We start from the raw sequence: 27,881 nt of genomic DNA, 5'->3' as shown, positions 1-27,881 counted from the left end.
AAGTCGCATGACTCGGTAAAACTATAGGTCTTCTGAGAAAATTTGCTCAGGCGAATGAAGCGAACGGGAGGTAGCGAAAACTACAATTGCCATCAGCCCATGCTTGACCATCATCCCTTGCGGTCTGTTGTCGCTACAGATCCAGTAATGCGGAAATGGAGTGTGCTGCTAGAAGCGGGGATGAAAAGAGCTGGAAAACTCTAAGGCCCTGTTTACACTAATGCGTTTTAGTTTGAAAACGCATAAGTTTTGCTATCCAGTAAAACTTACGGTTTCACGGCTGGAGAGGCCGTTTTCATTCTGAAACGCTGCAGCTCCGTCTCAGTGTGGATGATAGAAAACGGAGATATCTGAAGCGGGGCTGCAGACATTCGCCTCTCTGATTGGGGCTTTTCCTGAATATTAAGTAGCCTAACACGCACAGTTCAGTCCTGCATTATCTCCGTGTAAGTTCAGACTTCGCAAGTTTGATCAAGGCTGCAGTCTCTTCTTCTCAGTTTGATATGGAAAAGCAGATTATACCGAGGACACGGGTAAATCTTCAAAGGGAACAGTGTACTTTATAACTTCATTTACATCACCCTGGCTTCGTTGTTTCACTTTGTCAACAATAAAATGTAAACATGATTTAAGGAACTGCCTATTTTCATTTTAATATTAGCAACTTAGACAGCAGACATGTTGAGGCGTCGTGCTGCATATATGAGCGTCATCTTCACTGTGTGGATATTTATAACAAAACGGAGCCGATAACAACTGCCTCCTTTCAATTTCAGTGAAAATACGAAACACAGCCTCTCTTTTGCTGAGTATCAGTTTTAAGAATCGATAATGGCCATTTTAAAAGTATAACATACAATAAGTTTATACATTATAGGAAATAAAGGCAAGCGATCAGTCAATATACAGAATGTACGTGGTTACATTAATCATTAACTTATCTTTGCGCTCAGCCAAAACACGTTACCTGAGAACAAGTAATAGATTCCAATGCCCAAAGTCAGGGAATATGTCGTTAGATAAAGACAACAAGATGAATGAAATATCACGTTTAATAAATATAGTGAGATTAGATCCAGCGGGAGATGCTTGATGAGACGTCCGACTAGCAGAGCTCTCATCTGGGTAGATGGGCTGAGTGTGATTAAATGTTGAATGTGATGAGTTTTCAACAATACTAAATTGAAACTTTATTTTTTACATGGTTTAATATTTTTTTTGTTATTAAAATTGAAGTTCCTGTATCAAAGCTTACAGATAGATGGCTAATTTGTATGTCATTGACACTTTTGGCACTTTTTTGGAGTATTTTCATAAGTTTTGTTTTTTCCTGTAAATGATTCAATAAATACCGTACCGTGACATTCATACCGAGGTATTACCGTACCGTGAAATTCTGATACCGTTACATCCCTAATATATAAATATATATATATATATATATATATATATATATATATATATATATATATATATATATATATATATATATATATATATATATATATATATATATGTATGTCATTTTTACAATATGTATTTTACTTTATGAGTTTGACTTTCCTAAGAGGCAATGACAGACTTCAAAGATGAAGAATAAATTACACTGGACTTTGGAACCACTTTGACTTTAACAGAAGTTAATGTTTTTAGTTCAGTAAAACATTTTACAGAGCACAGTAAACATGTTTTCATGTGTAAAGTGTGGGTCTGGATGATATTTTTACCGCAATGACTACATTTTCATGCACTGAAGGTGTTAATGTCCTGCTAATGCTGTCCTCAAATGCCTGAGCTGTGTAGTAGGACAAGCACTGTGTGTGTGCATGCTTTTGTGCCATATTCAGGATTCAGGACGCAAATGTGCATAATATGACATATTACACCGGTATTACAAGGAGATTATGCAGACATTGCTGTCCCATTTTTCAAAAAGCTTTTTTTCAGAGTAAAACTGTCCTGTGAAGGTTGGTCTAGGAGCAAGCCAATATATAATACAATTTGTGCAATATATAAACAACAATGGAAACCTATGGAATGTCCCTAAATTCACCAAAACAAACGTGCGTGTGTGTGTGCGCGCGTGTGCGTGCTTATGTGTGTGTGTTGTTCACAGATGTGGATGTGACCAGTGTTGAGAGAGCTGCTAAACCAGTTTGTTTCAATAGTACAGATGCTCCTTCAGCGCCTCTGAGGATCCTGTCATTTCAGTGCCGCAGCCCCCTCGTCGCATCTACGCAAATTACGGTGAGGATGTTGAACATTTGCGCCAGTGACAAACGCGCTTAGGGAACATTTGCTTTTAATAAATCAACAAACAACTATAGAGGGCGTCCGTTTTTGAAATGATCTCCTAAATAGACCGCATTCCTGCGTGTGTGTCAGGTAGGAGGTCGATGCACGCGCGCTTATGCGTCATTCTCGCTGCGGACAGTTTTCGCGGGTTTACGGTAAAAAAACGGCCTCAAGTTTGTCTACGTTGAATGTTACGGCAAACCTACGCCTTGGGAGTTGTGATGGAGTACAAGTTATCCAGAAGTTTAAGTCTACCTCGGAAATAACCTTCGAGACTACGAGGGTTTACGCTGACATTTCGTGACGACGGTTTCTTTGTTGGTGAGTAAAACACTGAACACAAACTCCTGGACAGAAAGAGGTGTTACGATCACGTTGCTTCGGCAAAGGCACTTCTGGCACGTTTTCATCATTCAACTGTAAGATATCTTTCTGAAGTCAATCTTCACACAAAAGCCAACCTATTAACTTATTGTCTTTAAGCGACGAGTTGATTTGATTGTCAGTTTTTTGTTTTATATTGCGAGTGATGAAAGTGTCAGGAATGTAAGTGGTCGCGGTATAAGATCAATGATGCGTAAACATGGACTCTGTCTCAACACTTACGAGCTGCAGATGCTTTTTGAGCACTTCAAAGTGTGTGAACCCGTGATGCTCACTTCGTTTTGAGACACGACCACACTGCATCCCCTCCTTCGTCTTCTTGGCGGTTGACAGTAAACTCATCCGGGGTAAACTTTCGGGTGGAAGCCGGATTGGAGAGATTTTGAAACGGGGAAAGTCTCTGTTTGAGAGAGGTGTGTAGCAAGAAAGAGAAGAGAAAGTAATGTTAGATAGATGTGACTACACTTCTGTGTATGGAGCGAGGGGAAATATAAACCGGTCAAATGTAATGTACAATCAAATTTAAGGGAGGATGAAAGTTAAAAATGTTATAACCTCATTTTAAAAGCTGTTTTAGACAGTAATATATTTTTTTGCTGTGGTAAACGAAGTCACAATTGCCCAGCAAGCATTTTTTTGTTTTTAAATGATGTCTAATAGATGATGTCTAATAGATGTCTAAACATTGTCGTCTTGGCTAAAACAAGGCTTAACTTGGGCTGTCAGTGAAAATCTAATTGACGTCTAAGAATAGGCCAAAACTAGACTAGTCATCAAATAAACAGATGAATGACTACACAAGCCAATAGCCAGCTTATTGAAATGGGGTGGGGGGATTTTCTGAGAAAGTACCTTATTTTTTGGTGATATTTTTCTATTAATTTTTTTATTCAGTTATGCATTTTAGTGACATTTTAGACACAAATCTGTGCTGGATCAGCTTGTCATGATGATCATTAATCATACTTTTTTGATGCACCAAAATGTTTCCTACAATTTTGTCAAAGTGCTCAACATACAATTGTACTATGAAGTATGTATTTACACACTTGGATTTAAACTGTAAGTTAATCCAGTTTTAAACATTGTTATAAGGTTTGCATTTTAAATAAAAAAAATATTTATTTTAAATACAAATGTATTATCATTTATCATTACAAAATATGAAACTGGTAAAACTTGTTTTAAAATTAAAACTGTAGCCTATGGACTAATAAAAAATGGCCAGCTCAAGTGTGCTCCGGTTTCCCCCACAGTTCAAAGACATGCTGTACAGGTGAATTGGGTAAGCTAAATTGTTCATAGTGTGTGAATGTGAATGAGTGTGTGATGATGTTTCCCAGAGATAGGTTGTGGCTGGAAGGCCATCCGCTGTGTAAAACATATGCTGGATAAGTTGGTGGTTCATTCCGCTGTGGCAACCCCGGATTAATAAAAGGACTAAGCTAAAAAGAAAATGAATGAATGAATGTTGTGGCACACCTTTCATGCATATCCTTATGTACCACCTTTTGCAGCTCGTCCAACAACAAGTATTCGAAAGGACGTGAGTAAGACCAAATCTTCTTTGAAAAAGGGTTTACTGAAGTAATGCGAAACGAAAATACAAAGACACAATAGACTCTATATAGGATGCTTCAGGATTGGTCAGCCCAGTCACCAGATTTGAACATTATAAGACACGTCTGGGGTAAGATGAAGGAGGCATTTAAGATAAATCCAAATAATCATGATGAACTCTGGGAGTCCTGCAAAAATACAAAAAAAAAAGTATTTAAATTGTATTAAATATTAAATGATGTATTTTAGGTAATACAATCATTATGAATTCTTATTACACTTCAATATCAATTTTACCATGTTTTAACCTTTTTAACTAAATTATCATCACAAATGAATTACACATAACTCGTTGTCAACATTTCCATTCCAAGTGTCACTTATTTATGTGGAGTTTAAGCTGTTGTTATCAAGGCCGGTATTGCTTTTCAGATTATTGAGTGTCTGTTCCTTACAGTGAGTGATTTTTAGCAGTGCTTTTCATATCTATAAACAAAACAGTTGCTAATTTGAGCATTATCACTTTATGCCTTAATGGTTTTATGATTTGTTTGATCCTGTGGGTTTTTATGTTTATGATTAGTTTTTAGTATCGCCTGTGCCTTCTTCCAGCACCTTGCTTGCTAACTTCTGTCACTGTGTCTAGGGTTTCACCTGGTTACCTGGCAACAGTAGGCATAGTCAGCCTGTGCAACGCCCTTTAACCCTCTCTCTGTAAACCACTGTGTTCTTCTGCTTTTTTAAGGTTTAAATATTTTTGATATGTAAATTTACTACACTCAAACATTCAGAGGTTTGGCATCAGAACATTTAGTTAATTCTTTTAAGGCCTCTTCCGCTAACCAAGACTTAATTTACCTTATCCAAAACTAAATAAGAGTAAGATTTAATGTAAAATAATACAACGAAAATGAAAAATAACTTTTCTAACTCAATAAATATTAAAATGCAGATTTTTATTTATTCACGTTATTGCAAAGCAGAATCTTCCAATATCTAATAATCTTTCATATTATTATCATCAATGTTGTGCTGTGGAATGTTTTTGTGGGAACTGATTAATTTTTTTAGATAGCATTTTTATTTTTCTTATGTGTATCAATGTTATGCATCCTTGATCAAATAAAGGTTTTCAATTATTATAGAAAGTGTATTTAAAAAAAACACGAATGCAATAAATTTAGATTTTCACAAAAATCATGTAGCATGACTATTTTAACAATAACAATCAGAAATTACATGAGCAGCAAATCAGCATGTTAATTCTTTTTGAAAAATCATGGGGCACTGAAGATTTGATTAATAGCTCTAGAAAATTTGTCTTTACTGTCACATGGATAAATTACATTGAATATATATATATATATATATATATATATATATATATATATATATATATATATATATATATATATACAGAAAATTATAACTAAAGTAACAAAAGTGAAGTAAAGAAAAGAAAAAAAAAAGTAACTAAAGTGCAGTTGGTTTCTTTTATTGTCCAAGTCGTTTTAGCCCAAATTTACCTCTGGTTTATGCTAGCACTTGATGATGTACCCCAGCTGCTTTCCTGACCCACATCTGGCATTTTATACATATTTGACTCAGGTCTGATATTTTGTATGGATTATATATATTTTTTTCCTAGTATTTTATGGTTTTGCATGAAAACTCGTTTCTTCCATTTTAATAATAATTCATTGGTATCAATCAGCCTTTTATATATTGCTAATATACCGATTAGGATTATGCTCAATATAGGGAAAAACTGACATTGAAATATTAAATTTTTTCTGCAATTTTATATATTGCGATATTACTATTTTCACAAGATGTCTCTATTTGGAAAGAATTAATTTTTACATTGATTGGGATGATTTTTGGGGAATGCATCTGCCTAAAATGTACAAAATTATTTATATATATATATATATATATATATATATATATATATATATATATATATATATATATATATATATACACACACACACACACGCACACACACACACACACATACACACAGTTGAAGTCAGAATTATTAGCCCCCCTTTGAATTTTTTTTCTTTTTTAAATATTTCCCAAATTATGTTGAGCAAGGACATTTTCAGAGTATGTCTGATAATATTTTTTTTCATTTGGAGAAAGTCTTATTTGTTTTATTTCGGCTAGAAAACATTTTAAGGTCAAAATTATTAGCTTTTATTAGCAAATTTTTTATTAGATAGGCTACAGAACAAACCATCGTTATACAATAACTTGCCTAATTACCCTAACCTGCCTAGTTAACCTAATTAACCTGGTTAAACCTTTAAATGTCACTTTAAGCTGAATAGAAGTGTCTTGAAAAAACATCTAGGATTCACTGTTATAATGCCAAAGATAAAATAAATCAGTTGTTAGAAATATATATATAAATATGGTGCAGTAGGTAGTGCTGTCGTCTCACAGCAGGAAGGTCACTGGTTCAAGCCTCAACTGGGTCAGTTAGCATTTCTGTGTGGAGTTTGTATGTTCCGGTTTCCCCCAGGACCCCCACAGTCCAAAGACATGTGGTACAGGTGAATTGGGTAAGCTAAATTGTCCGTAGTGTATGGATGTTTCCCAGAGATGGTTTAAATAAAATAGTATATAAAATAATGGGTTAAATAAAATAAAATAACTTAAAACAGATAAAAAGATAAGAATTTTATTAACAGTGCTTTATAGTTTTTGGTGGAGTCTAACTATATTGATGTATATAAATTTGACAATTGAATGTAAAATAACATGGTATAGTCTTCATCATATATAAATAATTAAACACAATTAATCTTTGTTAAAGTGACAAAAAAAATTTTTGTGTCCAAATGATTTAAATTCATTGAAATTACAAGGCATCCTGCGATGTGACTATTGCAAATTCGCACACTGTGATATCGATGCTGAAATGATACATTGTGCAGCCCTAAAACCAGTGCTTTAAATATATCCAATATTAGCTAATAAATATCGCCAACCAATACATCAGTGCATCTCTAGGATATATAGCTTAAATAACAAACAACTTTATTTTAGTTTGAAAAGGATATTCTGCGTATATAACCTGCCTTCCTTATCATTAGACGGTAGTAGTCTTCTTCACAGTCTTCTTCATTGGAAAAACAAAACAAAACAAAATTCTGTGATTGTTTTTTTCCTTTGACTCAACTAATATATGCTTGCATGTCAGTGTTGATGTCACAGTCATATCCAGTGTCGTTACAGAACCTCAGAGACGTGGCTTAGATTACCTAAGGTATCTTTTAATGACAACGGCCAATTCATAGGCCTGTTCCTGAAAACATGTTAAGAGTGTCTTTCTTATCAGACACACACCCCTCTCTCTCTCTCTCTCTCTCTCTCTCTTGCTCTTTCTCTACTAGTGTGCTGATGAGATAAATAAGGTTTGTTTTATTAGGGAGACAATCAAAATGTGTGGATTTGAAAAGTCTGCAGGAATAGGGTTTACAACCACTGGATATACATGACTTTAGAAGTGATCCATAAAATCAATGAAGACAGTATCAATTTTATTTTACTTTTATTTATTTTTGTTTGTCTGCTGTAAACTAGGAATTATTCACATTAGAGAACAGAAAACACGACAGTGAATCATCTGTACCACAGCTGGAGTACAGTTTTTTCATTACTAGAATGATGGACTCTTTTGTTTTGTGGAGAAGTAGCTTTAGAAATACACCGCAGTTCAGCCCAGAGACTATCTGGATTGGATCCAAAAGCCACAAGCGCTTTAGCTTTTTTGTCCTAGTTATTTTTACTCATGCTTAAATGAATGCAGATTATGTGACAATATCAACAGAGCAGGCAAATCCTGCACCTGTGAGTACAAAATGCACGGTATTAACAATAATGAATGTTGTTTTTAATCGGACGTCTTTCCATGCATATTATACTATTTGGCCTAAGTTGCTTTACAGTTTACAAACTGCATAAAAATACTCAAAATATGTAAAATGTGAGTACAAAAGAAAGCTGTTATAAAAGGAACATCCGGAGAGTAGTATAAAACTATCACAGAAGTTTATGGATGATTATCAAACTGATGCTTTTCAAAAACCTGTAGTGTAGTTATCATTGTTTACCAAAATGACAGGTGCATAAAGCAAGATGAATTCCCTGTATCATAAGTAAGCTACACTTTCTCACCATTTGTAAGGGAAGACATGTGATCTGCTGTAAACGGAGAAGAGCGAGGGGGATGTTGTCGTCGATCCCAATTGTAAGAGCAACAAATAAAAACTTGAATTCTGGAAAAGAGGCAGAAGGTTTTTTTTCCATTGAATCATCTGTTGAACTGCATCCCAATCATCACAAATACTGCAGAAGACCTGTTGAAGTCTGCATGGACCTAAGATTCTCACAGAAACCAGTCAAGTTTGGTGAAGGAAAAATCATGGTTTGTGGATACATTCAGTATGGGGGCGTGCGAGAGATCTGCAGAGTGGACGGCAACATCAACACCCTGAGGTATCAAGACATTTGTGCTGCCCATTACATTATAAACCACAGGAGAGGGCAAATTCTTCAGCAGGATAGTGCTCCTTCTCATACTTCAGCCTCCACATCAAAGTTCCTAAAAGCAAAGAAGGTCTTGATGCTCCAGGATTGGCCAGCCCAGTCACCAGACATAAACATTATTGAGCATGTCTGGGGTAAGATGGAGGAGGCATTGAAGATGAATCCAAAGAATCTTGATGAACTCTGGGGGTCCTGCAAGAACGCTTTCTTTGACATTCCAGAAGACTTTATTAACAAGTTGTTTGAGTCATTGCAGTAATGTACAGATGCAGTCCTCCAAGCTCATGGGAGTCATACACAATATTAATTCTTTCACCACTGCAGCATGACTTTATATTCTATACTGTGCATTATTTCTGTTAAGTGACAAGACTTAGACAACTAAGCAAAGTCAGACCTTTCTGTCCTAACTAAAAAAATATCAAGGCATGGTTCTATTTTATTTTGGTAAAATAAGCGTAATCTAGAGGCATTTGCCTTTTCATATAAGCCACTTGTGATACCAAATGATCAACTAGAAGTCAAGTTATTATTTGTTGTTTATAAAACTTGGATAGGCGACAAGACTTTTGTCAGGCAGTGTAGTCAGAATGTACTTTGTTTCCAACTTTCTCAAGTTTTAAGGTTCATCAAAACTTAGCTTATTATATTTTCTGACCTCTTTGTCTGGGTGGGTATTTTTATTACTTAAATGAATCATTTATCTTTTTTTTGTGTTTCCACAGGTGTGTTGCGGTCTAGTAGCCTTATGGCTAGTCCTGAGTCTAAAGCAGCTCAAAGGTGGCGGAAATGTGTGGACTCCATTACTGAAGATCAGCTGAAATCTATTGAAAACAACAGTGGTGAGACAAATCACACAGAACAGTTTTCATTATCAGATCACAAAGATTAAAATGTAACTTTCAGGTGGAGAAAAACACTTTGATTGGCTGGTTATTGTGCGTTTGATTTGAGCTGGAATTGCATAAAACACACGTCTGGGAAAGCGTTTTAAAGCTTTTTTGTTTGGCATATCTAGTCTCATCTAAATGGTTTGCATACCTCTCTGCTGCCTGTCCCACACCCAAATTCAAAACTGTTGGTTGAAGTTTACTATGCATTTTATTGTTTTAATAGGTTATTATATTGTTGAGGTAGCAGTTTAATTTGTAGGAACAGTGTTATGTATGAAGAACAAAGATTTCTTTATATAGACAATCAAGACTATGGCAGTGTAAACAGTAAAAATATTTTACAAAACAAGGTGTGAACGTCTGGGTGATTTCCCAACAAATAGGAATCCATACGGTGAGTTAGTCATTGTAGAGAGAATGCATATGATGCTTGTGACATCTTATTTTTGGTATTTATTACAGAACAAAAACTGTTATTATTTATAGATCTCACAATTCCCAGTTACTCCTTCTCAATCCCTGATTTGTCTCTGAGGACAAAAGACCGTTTATGCCACATCCACGTGTCAATCATGCTGTAGGAACAGGTATTGAAAGTGTGACAGTGAGTCCTTTTACTCCCTGTGTAATAATTGTGAGAAATGTAGAAAGCAGAGAGAGGAATGACTGGCTTCACGGCTGCCTTCTCTCATTCACATTCTTCTGGTTGGGTTGTGTTTTTAAACACAACACTGAAACTGAGTCTGATCTTTGACCCCTGGTGATGTAACAGTGTTGATACTGAGGCCTGGCACAGCGGCTGCTTTTCAAAACACAATGAGGAATGGAGGTGCCAAAGATTCAAAATCTAATTCAAAGCTGAAAAAACAAAGAAAAAAAAGAATATTTCAGATTTGCACGGTCACTAATCAAATAAATTTTGTGGCATTAATCATGTGGCTTCTTGTACAAACAGTTAAATGTTCTTTTTCCACTGAACAAGATGCTGATTTGGTTATTCTAGATCAGTTGTCACCAAACTTGTTCCTGGAGGGCCGGTGTCCTGCAGATTTTAGCTCTAACCCTAAACACACCTGAAAAAGCGAATCAAAGTCTTACTAGGTATATTTGAAACATCCAGGCAGGGGTGTTGAGGCAAGTTGGAGCTAAACCCTGCAGGGACACTGACCCTCTAGGACCGAGATTGGTGACCCCTGTTCTAGATAAAACTAGAGAATAAGATCATCAGTTTTAATGTTCTTTGTGTCCAGGTTCACGTTCTATGACAAGACCAAATCTAAGATTGGGCCAGCCATGCAAAAAAAAAGGTCTTTTAAGTCCATAAACTTTTTATAGGATCCAGAGTGTTCCGCTAAAAAGTCTTAACATGTCTTAAATGACAAAAAAATTAATTTTAGGCCTTAAAAAGTCATACATCCACAGAAATATTATGTTGTAAATCAACAATAAATGTTGTAAATAATTTTAAACAGGTCTTAATTTTGCTTTGTCCAAGTAAAGCTACTTATTTGGGCTGACATCCATCCAATCACCAGCAACCCGTCTTAATACAACCTTATTTTTTATGTTAAGGCTGTTCATTGCAAGGAGATACAATTATTAACAGCTGTTAGACATTTTTACAGCAAATTCCACATTAAAAAAGAAAAGAAAACAAAAAATGATAGATTTATCATGATTATACTGTATCATTAATAAATAAAATAAAAACTGTATAAGTCTAATATTTTGTTTTTAATGGTCTTAAAAGGGTCTTAAAAAGTCTTAAAATTGACTGGATGAAACATGCAGAAACCCTGAAGATCTCAGTTCTGTCTTAGTTCAGTTCAGTAAACTGCTGTTTACACTTTTTTCATTTTTAAACTTCTGTTTTTATTCAATTAATTGAGGTGGAAGCAATCTCCATCCACAATGTACAGCATAAAACGCATGATGCATGACCATTCACGCTCACTGGCCATTTGTATATTTTGCCAGCATTCATACTTGCAGTCTAATGGGCTGCGTAGTGTTCATATGACAGGGGCTTGATGAATCTGGAAACCATACGCAATAGTTCAGAAGACCAGTCCGAGAGACATTGTGGATAACTGCACCTCCATTTACAAAAGTCTGCACAAAAAGGCTCTTCAGTCCATTTTTAAGGGTCGAAGTTGATGCTGAAGTAGTGTTGATGCCTGATGTGTAACCGTAACAAACATATGGGTTTTAAAATGCTAATGCACTGATGTAAACTTCACCTCAGAAGAATATGGACTCAACTTCAACATATCAACTTCAACAACACTGGAAATATGCAATTCTGGATAAATTTGTTATTTAATTTAATGCAAATAGCTTTACTGAAAGGTTTTATATTACAATAGGATTTCTCACTGATGTCATATCTTTTTTTGTTATTGGGAAAGCATGCAGCACATATTCACGCCTAAACATCAGGCTCAGCAGTGTGTACAGCATTGCTGTGTCGGTTATTATATCACCGCAAAGGTGTTTAGATTTAGTCAACATCCACAAGAAGCCAGAGCTTTCCCTATCCAATCTTTTTTTTGCCTTATCTCAAAAACAATATGTACCCACAAAACCACTGAAACTGACTAAAATTATGATTTATATGCATGTCAGTACACAGCACATTTCATGACAAGTATGTGGAGCTGTAATTCTTCGACTGAGATACATAATGGATGGAGAAAAAGACTACTCCATAACATGCACATAAACCTTGTGTGTGCTTTCTCCCAACCGAAACAGGATGAACATGGAAAATGCTTTTCAGTGAAGTCGTGGGTTCTGCAGTGCAAACACAGGCATGTAGTCTGCCATTGTTGCTGCTGTCGCTGTTACATGATGTAGCTGTGTTTGACTAGTGTTCAGACGTGGGCGGATGACATTATATTTTTTCGTTAAATATAAGGACTGGGTGCTTACACAAAAACTCGAGGCCATTATTATTAGTTTTATCCACTCTGGGACCCGGTTTCAAAAATAGGGCTGCTTTCATTCGGACAAAACACCTATATGATACAAAATTCAACTTAATGTGAGTTAACCTGAGATATGAATATTTTTTTATGTTTTGTGTGCACAAGTCAGAACACAAACATAAAGTTGCTGGCTGCAGATCACATATCAGCCACTGGTGTCACTAAAACAAGATCTCTGAATACTTGAAGCCTCTTTAAAGGGCACCCATGATGCAGAATCAACTTTTGGAAACTGTTTGGACAGAACTGGCTGTAGGTATCAAATTTGGGAGATATAAACACAAGTCTCTTAAATAAATTTCCTGACATTAAAATAGGATCCAAATCTTTGCAATTTTTGAGGACCTCTGCAACGGGATGTAGTAGTGTGGTTTTCCCCATGTCAAGAATGAGTTTTACAAGTTTAAAATGTTTAAAAACAGGACATGTTTATAATAAAGAAAAGACGTTTAGGCTGTACAAGGTCTCTTCAAGGAGACATGCAAAAACTGTGTGTGTGTGTGTGTGTGTGTGTGTACTGCGAGAAATGCTTTAATAAACTCCACCATATATCACATAAACTCAATTGCTATATTTGACTCATAAACTCAAAAAATGAATCCTGGATCTGCTTTACCAGTGTCTGTCTCTGTCACTGTGCTAAGTTACTTGTCACAGTAGACACGCACATGGGAACAGTGGGCCGGGACAACCAGCTCATTTGCATTAAAGGCACAGGCTACAAAAACAGCTACACATTGCTCTGAGCACAAAATTAGGCATATTCTGGACGGTATAATAAATAATCTGATGGATATTTTGAGGTGAACTTTACAGACACATTCTGGAGACACCAAAGACTTATCTTACATCTTAAAAAAGGGGATAAAATAGTAGTCCTTTAAATTAGATTACATTATTGTAATAAAACATATTAAAAGGATTAATATTTATCTTCCTCTGTCTCTCTATCAGAGAAGCGTGACTTTATTGTGGTCCATCACCTGGCAGACTTGAAGGGGGGATCCATCTCTCCTCTCATTTATGGAACACCGATCACCTGCAAAGTGGAAAACACAGAGCGATACACCACCCGCTCCAAGGTGTGTTTGTGAACATGTCATTAAAAATCTGTTGCTGTGATATATTTAACGATGTGACTATCCTGTTTGTAGGTACATGTGTGCACTCTATACACAGTTCGTCTGACACATGGCGAGTTCACATGGACGGTGAAAAGAAAGTACAAGCACTTCCAGGAACTCCACCGGGACCTGTACAAACACAAAGTGATGCTGCAATTCTTGCCTCTAGGGAGGTGCGCGTATTCACAGACGCATGCAAATTCACTACACTTTATTTGTTTTGCTGGAGAAATTGCATCATGTTTTTTCTCCCATTGTTTATGTGATGTTCAATTAGATTTGCAATACAGAGACAACAGCTGGCAGGTTTGACGGAGGAGATGCCGACTTTACATGGAACTGATAGAATCAGGAGAACGTCGAGTAAACCGGTATATTTGTGCTAAAGCACTAAAACCCACTGCCATCCAAAAGATGCAAACAAAATGTCTTGAAAAAGATGTGTTTGTGTGTGTTTTTCAGAAATATCTGGAGGAGTATCTAAACAACTTGCTAGAAAACACCTTCTACAAGAACTATCATGGGATGGTGAGAAGCTTGCGTATACATTTTATCAGTATAATTATCTGGATTCTAAAAGAAAACCTTTAGATGTTTATATAAAGAATATTAACAGAGCAAGGAAGTTTTCACAGTATGTCTGATAATATTTTTTTCTTCTAGAGAAAGTTTTATTTGCATTATTTTGGCGAGAATAAAAGGAGTTTTTAATAATAAAAAGAAATTAAGGTCAAAATTATTATCCCCTTTAAGCTATATATTTTTCGATAGTCTACAGAACAAACCATCATTATACATTAACTTGCCTAATTGCCCTAACATGCCTAGTTAACCTAATTAACCTAGTTAAGCCTTTAAATGTCACTTTAAGCTGTATAGAAGTGTCTTAAAAAATATCTAGTAAATGAGTTAGTAAAACTACTATGTTCAGAAATGTGTTAAAAATCTGCTCTCCGTTAAACAGAAATTGGGGGAAAAATAAACAGAGGGGTGAATAGTTCAGGGGGTTATTATGTTTAGAAATAGGTAAGAATAAAAAAAATAGGTAAAACAGAAAAAAATCTCTCAGTTAAAAAGAAATTGGGGAAAAAAAATAAACAAGGCGGCTAATAATTTTGATTTCAACTGTACATATCAACCCAGGCTCATTGTGGAAACGTAGTCCCGCGGACGTTTCTGGAGACGGCGGAATACGTCCCGGCGGGTACGTATGGCTGCAGTTTTTGTTTTCGCGAATCCGCGAGAGGCCGTTGTTGTGCGCTTTCTCGCACCTCAGACGCCTCTGGACAAACGGGTTGCAGCGGGGAAGCCCTCCACAAGGACGTAAGGCAACTGCGAAAGGGAACACAGCGTCACACCGCCCTGCAGCGTTCGCTTGAAAAAAAAAAAAAACGCGGCCGTACGTACCCCCCGGGACGTATTCCGCTGTCTCCAGAAACGTCCAGGGACTAAGTTTTCAGAATGAGCTTGGGTTAGTACATATACTTGGATCTCATTTACAAGGGTGACTTGGCCAAGAGGTCCGGAACACATGATGTAACTACCCGCCGGTTATTAAAACAGTCCACGCTTCCAAATATTGATGTCCATCATGCGTTTCATTTATTGAACACCGTGAAAACTAAAGGATAAACAAATAAACAAACCAAATATTTCACACAAACATAAATAGACAGTACATCTAATAAATATACAAAACAATGTTTAGTTTACCGTGTTGGCCTGATAAACAGCTGTAGAATAAGCAGGAGCATTTAACAGGTGCTTGCATTGAGATCTCACTATGCTGAGTGACCATACACACTCTCGCAGGTTAAATCAATCAAAGAGAATCATGTGACCTCCCACTCAAGCCAACGGGAAACAAAGAAACTTGTAACATAAACATACACATTCAAATAATAAAATAGAAAACAATAAACAAAACACAAGCTGACTGATCAGCATCAGCTACACATGACTTATGAAAAAATAATAATAATAAATAAAAAGTGAAGATAATATGAAAATACAGTTTAGTTATTCAGCTTTACCACATTACAATATTTGAAATACACATACATTGAGAAATGGACTGTTGTTGTTTGTTATAAAGGATAAAACGAAATTATTTAATTGGGATGACATTTTTAGTTTAGACTGAAGGATATTCCAGCATGAGGGGGCGGCATGGATAAAGGCTCAGTTCCCTATTTCAGTTTGAACCTGGGGAACAGACAAATGATTCGTTTCACTTGAACGTAGGGCATACTGGCTTTTGACCTATGAATAGGCCCACATAGACTCTTTTAGCAGATTTTTAGCCCATCATTGAGTTTATATATTTACTTGTGTAAATGTGTGTAAATTTATATTTATTAAGTTTATTTATTCATTTCACTAATATTTTTGTGGTTGTAATAATAGTAAAAATAAAATGTTCATATGATTTATTTACAATACAGTTTATTAAGTAATATGTTCTTTCTTTTAGTAGATATGTTATATGAGTGACTTGCTTTGTTTACTAAATAATTGGATTTGCATTGAAACAGTAAATAAAAGTAAAAAATTTATTATTTGTTTATTTCATATGTTAAGTTTTTAGTTATGATACTCCTAAAATCATTCCACACAAATATTTAAAAATACAAAATTCTTAGCAGAAATAGCTAAAAATGTCTGCAGATTCTGTCTGGCGTTTGAAGAAGGGAACATAGGTATAAAGACCAGACCCAAAAGAGCCTTGTAGACCAGAGTCATCCAGTGGGTGTACCTTCTTACATTCACAAAAGTCCTTTCAGCTTTGACACACAATATACATGTATTCCTGTTAGGGCTGAACGATACATCTCATGCGATTTTTGTTGTGCGCAGTATTCTATAAAGCTGTTTCTGTAATCAGCTGTGAACCTTTAGCACGTGTTTAGCTGGAGATGGGTTTACTGCACAAAGCCATAGTTCTCTGTCAAGCTACGCAAAATATCACATGCGATATCATGTGTTAATCAAATCACAAATAATCATTCTGTGATATTGAGAGCTGTTTGCGTATCTTCACCATGAATATGATGATATGAAAAGATGATAATCCAATGATCAATAAAAGTTAAGCAGGTAGTATTACACTAAACTAAATTGAAACCCAAAGAACTTAGATTGGGTAGAGATATATTAAACATAGTAATATAAAGGTATAAAACTATAGTGTTTTACTCTAGAAAAAGGTATTATAATGTAAATATTATAGTATTTACAACTCCTTTTTTATCTATAGTAATACAGTGAACAGTAAATTGTGTTGTTCCACAGTTGACAGTCACTCTGAATGAACTCACAACTGAAGCATTCTCTCTGTCTGTGTGATCTCAGACAACACATGAGTTCTCCTTCCGCATGAACTGTCAAATACACACACAATTGTCAAAATGTTCATCATGTGGACTAACAGTGAGTTCAGTGTGTATATTGCACCACCGATAATGATTGATCAGACTTAGCAGGCACACAAAAGCACACAAGAGAAATAATTTACAGTGGTGGGGGAAATAAGTATGCAACATGTCATGTCTTTTTCTTAGGAATGATATTTCTATAGGAGCTGTTGACATGGTATTGATCCAGGTTTTGTCAAAAACCCAAACAATACAAATATAAAATTAAAACAAATAAATAAATCAGAATTTTTTTTATGTGTAATAACAGTGGAATGACATAAGTAGAAAGCACTGCATATTGAATGTTTTTAATATGTTTATGAAAAAGGCTTTTTTCATGATGGCAGCTTAAAGATGCCTCTCATATAAAGAATGAACATTATCAGTTCATTCTTTTTTCTTTTTTTTTTTTGTCCAGACTTCAACAGAGTGCAAAAATCTTGATGGTTCTGTGGGTCTGGTCTATCAATCTGATCTTTATTTAGTATTTTCTATTGGATTGAAGTCAGGTGATTGGCTGGGCCATTCTAAAGCTTGATTTTCTTTTTCTCATTGTCGTTAATCATTGTCTTGCTGAAATGTCTACCCTGGTTTCATCTTCATCATGCTGATAATGTAGATGTTGACAATGTAGACAATAACGAAGGGCAGAGGGTTGCTGAAAAACTACTGAGAGATTTCAGCTGCCGTAAGGCTTTCACTGCCTTTCTACACCTCCCTTACCTCATGTGTTCAATACGTTGTTCCTGCGTCAATTAATTTTATTACACATAACTTAATTTGCAAACGAATGAGTTTTGATCGCCTTGCATATATGGGCTTTTTTTGGTTGTTACCAACGTCCAGTGAAAATGTCAACAGCGCTTTTAGAAATATGTTTTCTGAGAAAAATGGTGACGTCTTCAATAATTGTTTTCCCCACTGTGAATAGCTAGGCTTATTCTGCAGAAACTTTAGTAGAGACATCTGTTAGTAATTCTAAGAAACTTGATAAATACGGTCGTTTCAATTCTAAGACTGCATCTCTCACATTATCAAGGCATGTTAATAACATAAATAGTAGAATTTTTAAGGAAATATAACTGATAACACACTTAATAAAGCTTCTGGTCATTATAAATATGAACTTTTCAAAAAAAAATCTATCAGAAAGTATTAGACACAATCGTACGCTCGTCATTGATTTTGACACAAATTTTATAATGGAAAAAGATTGCATGTAAGCTTTTATGACAGCAAAGGTTGCACTGTGTACACCTGCATTAATGCATAAAAGATCAGAAAAACACCACAAAGATACAGAGCCACATACACAGCATTAGTGTAATCTGCAAGAGAAAATTATTGTTTACAGTGACCACACTGCATTAAATACTTTTTCTGCATTATAAATACATTTTGTAAATTCTGGACAAACCATTATGTGTCTTTAAAGTGAATCCAATTTGACACCAAACTCCAGTGAATATATAGAAGTTGACCAGACAAACATGAAATACTTTGGGCTCTATTTCGACGATCCATGCGCAGAGCGCAAAACGCAGGGCGCAAACGCTTTCAGGGCGTGTCAGGACGCGTTTTTGCTCATTTAAGGACGGGAAATCTGCCTTGCGCCGCGGCGCATGTTCTAAAAGGGTTGAGTTTATTTTCTTAATGAGTTATAGGTGTTTTTGAGAATAAACCAATTAGAGTCTCATCTCCCATTCCCTTTAAGAGTCACGCCAAGAGCGCATTCGCTATTTACAGGACGCAAAGTAAGTCTAAGTGGAAAAAATGAGCATTTCACAAGCAAACAGTTAACAGTTTTTTAACAGAAAACTGTTAAACAGAGCATCTACTGCGTGAGAATAAGTGATAATGGAACTACTTTCACATTCGCTCTTGGATAGGGAAACCTTTACGCACAGACATCAATTAGTCCATAAATAAATAATTTTGTTTGTTAAGCGCAAATATTCGTTTCAAAACTATTTCTAAATTCAGTTCTAATTTCCAGCAAACGAATAAATAAATAATAATAACAAAATGTGCTCAAAAACTTGAGTTATATCCTAAAACACATGCTGTGCCCCATATGGTCTAAAACCTGACAGGTGGGCAAATCTAAGCTTGTTTTTAATAAAACAAATATAAATATGGATATAATAAATAATACTGCTAATAATAATAACATTATACAAAAGCAAATTGTTATGAATGAACTGAAAACGCTTCCTGAGATGAAGAAGACATAAAAGCAGTGATTTTTCATATTTATGTAGGCTAGAAAATAATGTTTTGTATATTTTAATCCTTTATATTTATATTCTATATCTATTCTTATTATATCCTATATATATCCTTAATATTTACATTTTTTTATATGTAAAGATAATTGCCTATTGCTCTCTTGTGCGTATTAAGCAGTGCGTAAGCGAGGCGCAACTCTGCGCCAGAGTTTAGACCGGGTTAGTTTTGGTCTAATGAAAAATCTATTTTAGTTTCTCATAATAGCAACGCGCCAGCGGTCCGCCTCAGAATGCCTCGCTTTTTAGACCAGAACGCCTATGGGCGCAAAAATGAGCACTAATGCATTTGCTATTTAAACAATGTAGCGCAACGCCGCAAAACCACTCTTGCGCCAAGCTGAAACTACCAAAATACTATTGCGCCGCGCCTTGCGTCACACTGCGCCGGGTGTATGATAGGTCCCTTTGCGTTTATATTGTCTGCAATAAAATGCAAGTCAAAGTAAATTTGAAAATCACTACTTTCTTTTTTATTTGCATTTTCCATATTGTCACAACTTTTTGTGCACAATTAGCGAATAAAGCAGATTCTGATTCTAAATTAAGAGGTAACAGTTCATAGGTGACTGCTGTACAAAACGAAAACACCTTCATAAATGTCCCAGGCCTAGCCTCACTACTTCTTCACGGTCATCACTCCTCTGTGGGATTTAAGACTCAGTGCAGCACATAGGCTTTACTCAATACTTCTTGAGTCACCGATCATACTTTGATTCCCGGAGTCTTGGCGTTGTCCACCCTCACTGACCTGATGTTCGCTTGAGACTGCTATCAGCCCTATCCCACTAATCACACACCCATTACTAAATGCAAAGTTACAGAGAATTGTGCTTGTGATATATTTTCATATTAAAGTGTGTGTATTGTGCTCTCAGATGGACTTCTTGGCGATCAGTCCATTGTCATTCATCAGAGACCTTGGACCCAAAGGCCTGTAAGTATTATGACTTCAGTACTTTTCCACTGTTGCCAGAATGTAGTTCTGATATCTTTCCCCCCCAACAGTGAAGGTTATATTCTGAAACGGTCGGGGGGTCACCGCATCCAAGGGCTCAACTGTATCGGACACCATCAGTTCTGCTTTCGCTGGTCTCGCCGCTGGCTTGTGGTGAAGGATTCGTTCCTCTTGTACATGTCCAGGTGAGTTTCACCTCCATACCGATACACCCACTTCTTGGGTGTTATCTGTAACTTCAATTTGCTTCATCCCTTTTTTTTATTGTCTCATGCTAAAACATGCCTCTCAGTTCGATCTGTGAATAGATAAGAAACACACATCAGCCACTTGCTGTTTCGGTTTCTTTTTAATTCACCTTTTATTTTTGGTTTTATTGTCTGTTTTTCAGAACATTCTGCTGTCATGTCAATTCACAGATCAGTACATCTAACATGTTTCATTTATACATTAGTGTTAAATACTGTACAATGCAATATGGAATGGATTGTCTGTCTTTCTCTCAAAAAAAAAAAAAAAAAAAAATAATCGATCTTCTCAGCCTAGAGCTTAGTTGAGGCTTCAAAATCACAGGAGGTCAAAGAAAAGTTAAAGCTGCAGTTAAAGGTAATCCAGGAGATAGTTCCTGGACTAGAAACCAGCCAAACAGGTTCTCTGCTTTTACTGTTTCGGTGTAGAGGTCATGATTGTTTGGTAGGGGTGTGCGATGTTGACAGAAATATCTTGATAATCTTTTACATTAAAGCATAAGATAAGAAAATGCTTTTGTCATAACAAGATGTGTTTTTGTTTGTAAAAAGTGATATACACACCTGTCAGATCCTACTGTACACTGAGACACACCCCTGGTGTCATTTCATTTCTCAGTAACACTTTCGCTACTTTTACACTGCAGGCAAATGTGGCCCAAATGCATTCGTGGCCAAAACTCACTTTTTGATTTTCAAATGTGACTCAGATCTGTTTTTGTCATGACTCGGGAATCTGGTCTTTTCAATTCCGATCTGTGCCACTTTTATCTGCAGTAATAAATCCAATACAGATCTGGGGTCTAATTTGCATAACATTTGCCTAGAAAATATCTATAACAAACATACAAATACATTTAAATTGTATTTATTTATGATTATGGCTAATATGAGGATTTAAAGTGGTTCAATTAAGTTAATGTTTAAATTAAATAGGTTTACGTAGAGTTTAATTACTGCTGTGCACATTCTCTTGTCAAGTTTGTTTTTTATAGATCAAAACATTCGCATATATCATACACGTATACATCATTTGTGTGCATGACCTCAGATGTTTTGCAATGCGACCGCAATGTGAACGGTCATGTCCAAATTCATGCAACTTTTATGAATATTTCGTTTGATATGTCATCAACTTTCTTCGCTGACATGTACTACAAACATCCCCTTTTTTCTCAGCAGCTGCTCATTAACTCTTGATAAGTTCACTGCACTTGTGTGCTCTGTCCAGCCATGCTTGTCATAGATCATGACTTATCAGTGTTTTCAATCACATAACACTTATTTTAGGCTTCAGACATTTAAACACACATTAGAAGGATCCAATCAACCTCACAGTACGTAGTTAATAGAAATTACACCTGCTGTCTGTGGAAGTGGCTAAAATAATAATTTTAAACAATGTGCTCCATTCACATCTTACAGTATACACATTGTGTACATAATTAGAAAGTTTACGCTGTGTGTAGTTTTGCACATGTTGGTCAGTTAAGGACCATGATTCTTTTACACTGGAAATCTGATATTGACTGCATTTAAAACAACAATCTGAAAGGCTATACTAATAAATATCAGCTCTGAGAAAGAAAAAAAATCTTGTTTGAGCACTAAGACTTGCAGTTTGAGCATAGCCTAAGTTTTTAGAAGATCGTAACCAAGTGCAGATGGAAGTGTGCATTTTTAATACAGTTCAATATGAATGTAATACAGGTCAACAAGGATCATTTAACCTCCACTGAATGCTTCTGTCAGCGTTCAAACAGGATTTTAAAAAATTTGTCAGGAAGGGAAAATGACTCATCATTCATTGTTCCTTTTAAGGCCTGAGCCAGTTTATGTTAGTTGCAGTAACTATGCATAACACATATATGACAAACAGGCAAAGCAGTTCTGGAAAACAGACTGGTTTCCTTGAAAGCAGAGGCAAATGTTTGCCCTGCCCTGAATTATGTGCTAGTAAAAAGCCAGGAGGCTAAATATGTAACCTTACAGTAAATGAATAAATCAAAGGCAACAAATAGTGAAATATACAACAACCTGAGTGGCTTCCTGAATGTTTAGTGAGGGAAGTTTCAGTCGTGCATAGTTTACATTGTTTAGATTTCTTCATAAAGAACAATCTCAGGTGTTGTTTTAGTGGCTAAACTGACTCATCTAGGCGTGGACCTCCTGTTCCATCTACAGTACACATCTGACATATGTATCATATGCAACCTTCTTCCTTTTTTCAATGGTCTTTCATTATTTTACACCTTCATCTCTTATATTCACTGCCATTCAGTACCATTGAGGTTGATGAACAGAAATATTATGATATCTTATTATTGCACCTTGAAAGAACATTTTTATTTGAGTATATTGTGATTTAAAAAGAATATCACAACTTTAAAAATCTGTATTTAATCAAAGAAACATGACGAAACCTTTGGTAATCAATCAATGTAAAGAGTATTTAAAAAAGACTTTTGTTCAGTAGAAAACAAGTTCTTAGATGTTCAGTATGACCCCCTCCAGACACTCGAGCGACATCAACTTGAAAGTTGTGTGTGTTTTTTTTTTTTTTAATCACCCTGTATATTCTATATATTAATAGAATATGTAATGTATTCTAAAACTGTAATTTTTTCTTTGATGCCAAAGCTACATTTTATAAATGGATACAAGCAGCCATGACATGACTCATTAGATAATAATCCTTATCTTAATTAGATAAGAAAGGCTTAAGAATCCTTTTGGATAACTTTCAGTGCTGAAACATTTTTTGAGATATTATATTAAAATTATTATATTAAAATGATTTGGTAACACTTTACAATAACAGTACATGAATAATGATGTAATAATGTGTAAACTAAACATTACTTTATTTTGAACTAATGATGAGTTAATGCATGAACTAATCATTAATTAACTTTAACTCCAACATAATTCGCAAGAGTTCATGTGTAAATAATGGCTAACTTAATACTTGTTTTTTGATAGTAAGGTAGAAGTTGGTTTGAGGTTTTGGGTAGGATTACTGTGCGTTCGCACTGAAGGCGTTGAGAGCGTCAAAATTCGCTACATTGATCTCATATCTAATGAGGCCGTTGCAGCATATCATATGAGTTACATTCCCGCATAAAACATGCTTTCTAGCATGAAAATGTTGCACACTTTTTATCAAACTTAACTAACAATGGAAGATCAAGTTGCATGTGGTGTAACTTTGCTCCACTTAATTATCCAATGTGTCCATATGTCTGAAATATTCTGAAGCAGCAATACTTTTTTAAAGAAAAAAAATAATAATAATATGTAAAAAAAAAAAAAAATATATATATATATATATATATATATATATATATATATATATATATATATATATAAACATTAATGCACATCAGTAACTCACCAGTAAATTTTTTTAACGTATGTCCCTGTAAGAAAACATTGTAAATAATTAAAAATCCGGTGACAGCAATAATCAAACCCTTGGGAACAATTGTGGTCGGAACCAAAGTTCAAAGTGACTGTGTTCTTTGGAGTCCTCTCAAGCGATGAACTACATTCTAATTGCTTGCTGCCGAACCACCGCAAAACTCGTTACCATAAAGTTGACTTGAGCTGCGTCCCAAATGGCACACTTTACACCATGCACTTACACACTCAACAGCATAGTATAAGTATGTAGTGTCTTCCCAAATGGAACACTAATGGTTATTTTACTAAGCAAAAATTCAAACCGTTTGATTACAGAAATAAATGACCAAACCATCAAATAATACCTGCCATGATTATAACTGCATTCACCATCGGGAGGCGGTATAATCACTGTCATAGGAGAATACTGCTTTTACAATCCAAAATAAATAAAGTAATCCAACATGTGCGCCCAATAGCTCTGCCCCTTTAGTACGAACGCACTACTTACACTATTTATGCTACTAAATGCATTGAATAGTGCATAAATACAACTCTCCTCGATACCACCCATTGAAAACGAATGACTTTTGCTACTTTGACTCTCTTGCCTCTTTCGTTGTGAATGTACAGTTAGGGATGCAGAATAAGATCATATTTTTATAACTACTAATAAACAGTTAATATATTAATAATAGGCAGATAATAAGCCAGTATTTAATATTGTGAATTGTGACCTAAACTAAAGTGTTACCCATGTTGTTAATAAATGTATAAGTGTCAGCTAAATGTAACCAACATGAACTCGTGAGCTGTTAATGTATATTTCTATCATGACTTTACTTGGAGGGGCACATCATCAACTCATCCTTAACTACTCATCAACTCCTGTGTTTAAACTGTTCCTATTGATGTTAACAGACCACTTTTCTATTGTTATTCAGTGTAAACGCACTAGATGGACATGCATAAAAAGTTCATGAATAGTTAATAATGGGTTAATGATGATGTGCCCCGCCAAGTAAAGTCATGACATAATCATACATTATCAGCTCTAGAGTTCATGATGGTTAAATTATGCATAAACTAAAGTTGTAATTAATACATTAAATAACAAACAACCATGTACTGACAAGTAATTAAGGTAGCCATTGTTAATTAATGTACAGTATTAACTAACACTTAAGTTTAAGGTTAATGTAACACTCATGAGCTGTTAATGTATAATTCTGTCATGATGACTTTACTTGGAGGGGCACATCATCATTAACTAACAAGTAATTAAGGTAGCCGGTGTTCACTTATGAATTCTTGTGACTCATGTTGTAGTTAACATTAGTTCATGATTAGCGCATGCCTTAACTCATCATTACTTCATAATAAAGTACTGTTTAGTTTAAATGTTAACACATCATTATTTATGTTCTGTTATTGTAAAGGGTTACCAAATAATTAAATAGGCACTTGATTATAAATCATTTTAACATTCTTTTACACAAACTATTAGTTTCTCTTAAACACTGACTTTAAATATAACTGTAGATCTTTGTATTGTTTTTGAAATCATGTTTATGCTTTGTATTTGATGTGGAAATGATGGTTGATTCAGCTCTGAATTGTCTCAGCATTGATGTTGTTTATTGCAGCACTCCTATTTAATGTGCATTAATATTTAATCATTCATTTGTTAATGGGTTTTCTATTATTGTTGTTGTTTTCTGTCACTGTTGTGTACGTGCAGAGATCCTGGCATTGTGTCGTTTGTTCTGCTGTTTGACCCCGAGCTGAAGGTGCTGGTTGGACGTGTTTACACTGATATCCAACATGGCGTTTGCATCGAGAATTTCGGCAGGTAAAATAGTTTATTCTCATGACCGGTGTCAGGAAGTCTTCCTCTTCCAGATAGAGATCTGATTTTAGAAAGGCATGTGAAGAAATGGCTGGTATTTGTGTGTGTTTTTAGGAAGCTGGTGATCAAGTGCAGCAGTTACAGGCAGGCTCAGTGGTGGAGTCATGAGATTCGCAGTCTCTCTGAGCGCTGTGATTTCTATAAGCTGCATCGATTTGAAGGCTTTGCCCCACCCAGACCGGACACCCTCACAAAGTGGTCTGTGCATTTGCATAATGCTTCATTTTAGAGAATATTGATTTATGGGCTAGTTTATGCAATGAAGTTGGTACTGAGTAAATGACTGTTGATTGACAGGTATGTTAATGGCCATGGCTATTTCTCAGACCTGGCTGATGCACTGGAACAGGCCAAGGAGGAGATCTTCATCACTGATTGGTGGTTAGTTTAAACCCACACACATACACACAAACACAAACCTACAACAGTACATGACCTGAATGTGTCAAATCAATTAACAGAATCAATGATGCATTCTTAAAAATGAGTTAAATCCTGCAATAAAATGTTGGGGTATTAGATCTAATCCAAATCACATACTGCCAGTGTAAGTGCAATACTGGATTCAATGAAAAAAATATATTTTACAATGACTGTCTGTAGAACTATCGTGGCTTAATGGGAAAAAGAACTGGTAATTTTTTTTTTTTTTTTCCATATTTCATATAATAACAGACAAGTAAAGCTGCTGATCATGTACTTCTGTTTAAAACATTGATATCAGTTTAAACTTTGAATAAAAGCGTCTGCTAAATGACTAAATGTAAATGTAAAGGAATAATATTTTTATTAGGCAAGTACAAATTAAATGATGGTTCACTGAAAAATAGATATTCTCACTCTCCACTTGTTTACATTTGTTGCAAACTTTTTACAGTTTGTTATGCTGTTGAACACAGAACAGAACAGAAGATGGTTTGTAGAATTGAAAACCAGTAGACTTTGACTTTCATTGTATTTTTTCCTACTATGGACTGCAGTCGACACTCATCGGCCACTTTATTAGGTACTTCTTACTAGTACCTGGTTTGATCACCTTTTACCTTCAGAAATGCCTTATTACTTTATGGCACAGTTTCAACAAGGTACTGGAAATCTTCCTCAGAGATTTTGGTCCATATTGACATTGTAGCATTACGCAGTTGCTGCACATTTGCTGGCTGTACATCCATGATGCGAATCTCCCGTTCCACCACATCTTAAATAATTGAAAATCACTAGACATTGACTTCCATTGTATTTTTTCCTACTATGGATTTCAGTTTCCAACATTCTAAAATTGTTCAGCTGAAATAGGAACCAATGATTCTCCAGGACCAAAGTTTCCTATCTCTGACCTAGCCTGTGCGTTTGGAGGACTGTAATGTTTAATATTGGTTTAAACTGTCCTTATGTCTGTGGTCTCTAAGTATTTAAAATCACTTAAGGTTTAAAAATTGTGTAATGAATGCCAAGTCTAATATGTTGGTCAAAAAGACGTTTTTTTTTTTTTTTTTTTGTCTACTGGGAAAGTAGACATTCAGATTCTAGGAATATCTGAGATGGTTAAGTTTAGTTAAGTACTTGTAAATTGGTATGAGTGAAAGTGTTGTGAAGTTGTTTTTCTCTCTGCAGGCTCAGTCCAGAGGTTTTCCTCAAACGACCGGCAACTGGAACATACTGGCGCTTGGACAAGATTCTCAAACGCAAAGCAGTATGTGAGAGAACCTTTTTAGATTTATATTCATTGCCCTAATATGTAAAGGGATAGTTCAAGCAGAAATGAAAATTCTGTTAGGCTGCGTTTACACTGCATCATTCAAGTGACCCAATTCCGATTAAATTTTTTTCCATGTGGCACAGATCATCAGGAAAAAAGTC

General features: G+C 35.4%; 1 protein-coding gene across 11 annotated transcripts in view; it reads left to right on the top strand.

Moving 5' to 3' along the window:
* Positions 1–2,166: 2,166 nt before the first annotated feature.
* The window catches only part of pld2 (phospholipase D2), a 48,082-nt gene continuing 22,367 nt past the window's right edge, over positions 2,167–27,881 (top strand). For 9 of the 11 annotated variants that reach the window (XR_015491444.1, XR_015491440.1, XR_015491441.1 and 6 more), the window contains exons 1-12: positions 2,473–2,616; positions 9,525–9,641; positions 13,634–13,761; positions 13,834–13,976; positions 14,081–14,174; positions 14,266–14,331; positions 20,383–20,441; positions 20,513–20,647; positions 25,854–25,964; positions 26,076–26,219; positions 26,319–26,402; positions 27,636–27,714. Coding sequence is in view for 2 of the 11 variants with exons in the window: in XM_087253749.1 (XP_087109875.1) it covers positions 9,548–9,641; positions 13,634–13,761; positions 13,834–13,976; positions 14,081–14,174; positions 14,266–14,331; positions 20,383–20,441; positions 20,513–20,647; positions 25,854–25,964; positions 26,076–26,219; positions 26,319–26,402; positions 27,636–27,714 (1,137 nt within the window). In the remaining 9 variants the exon portion in view is untranslated. Of the gene's footprint in view, positions 2,248–2,472; positions 2,617–9,524; positions 9,642–13,633; positions 13,762–13,833; positions 13,977–14,080; positions 14,175–14,265; positions 14,332–20,382; positions 20,442–20,512; positions 20,648–25,853; positions 25,965–26,075; positions 26,220–26,318; positions 26,403–27,635; positions 27,715–27,881 lie in introns of those variants that run through there. The other 2 variants (XR_015491442.1, XM_087253750.1) reach the window with 1 other exon arrangement.

Source organism: Danio rerio, chromosome 5 (assembly GCF_052040795.2).
Source record: "Danio rerio strain M-AB ecotype USA chromosome 5, GRCz13ab, whole genome shotgun sequence".
NCBI lineage: Eukaryota > Metazoa > Chordata > Actinopteri > Cypriniformes > Danionidae > Danio > Danio rerio.
The sequence above is the reverse complement of the archived record's forward strand: the minus strand, read 5'-3'. Positions and strand labels throughout refer to the sequence as shown.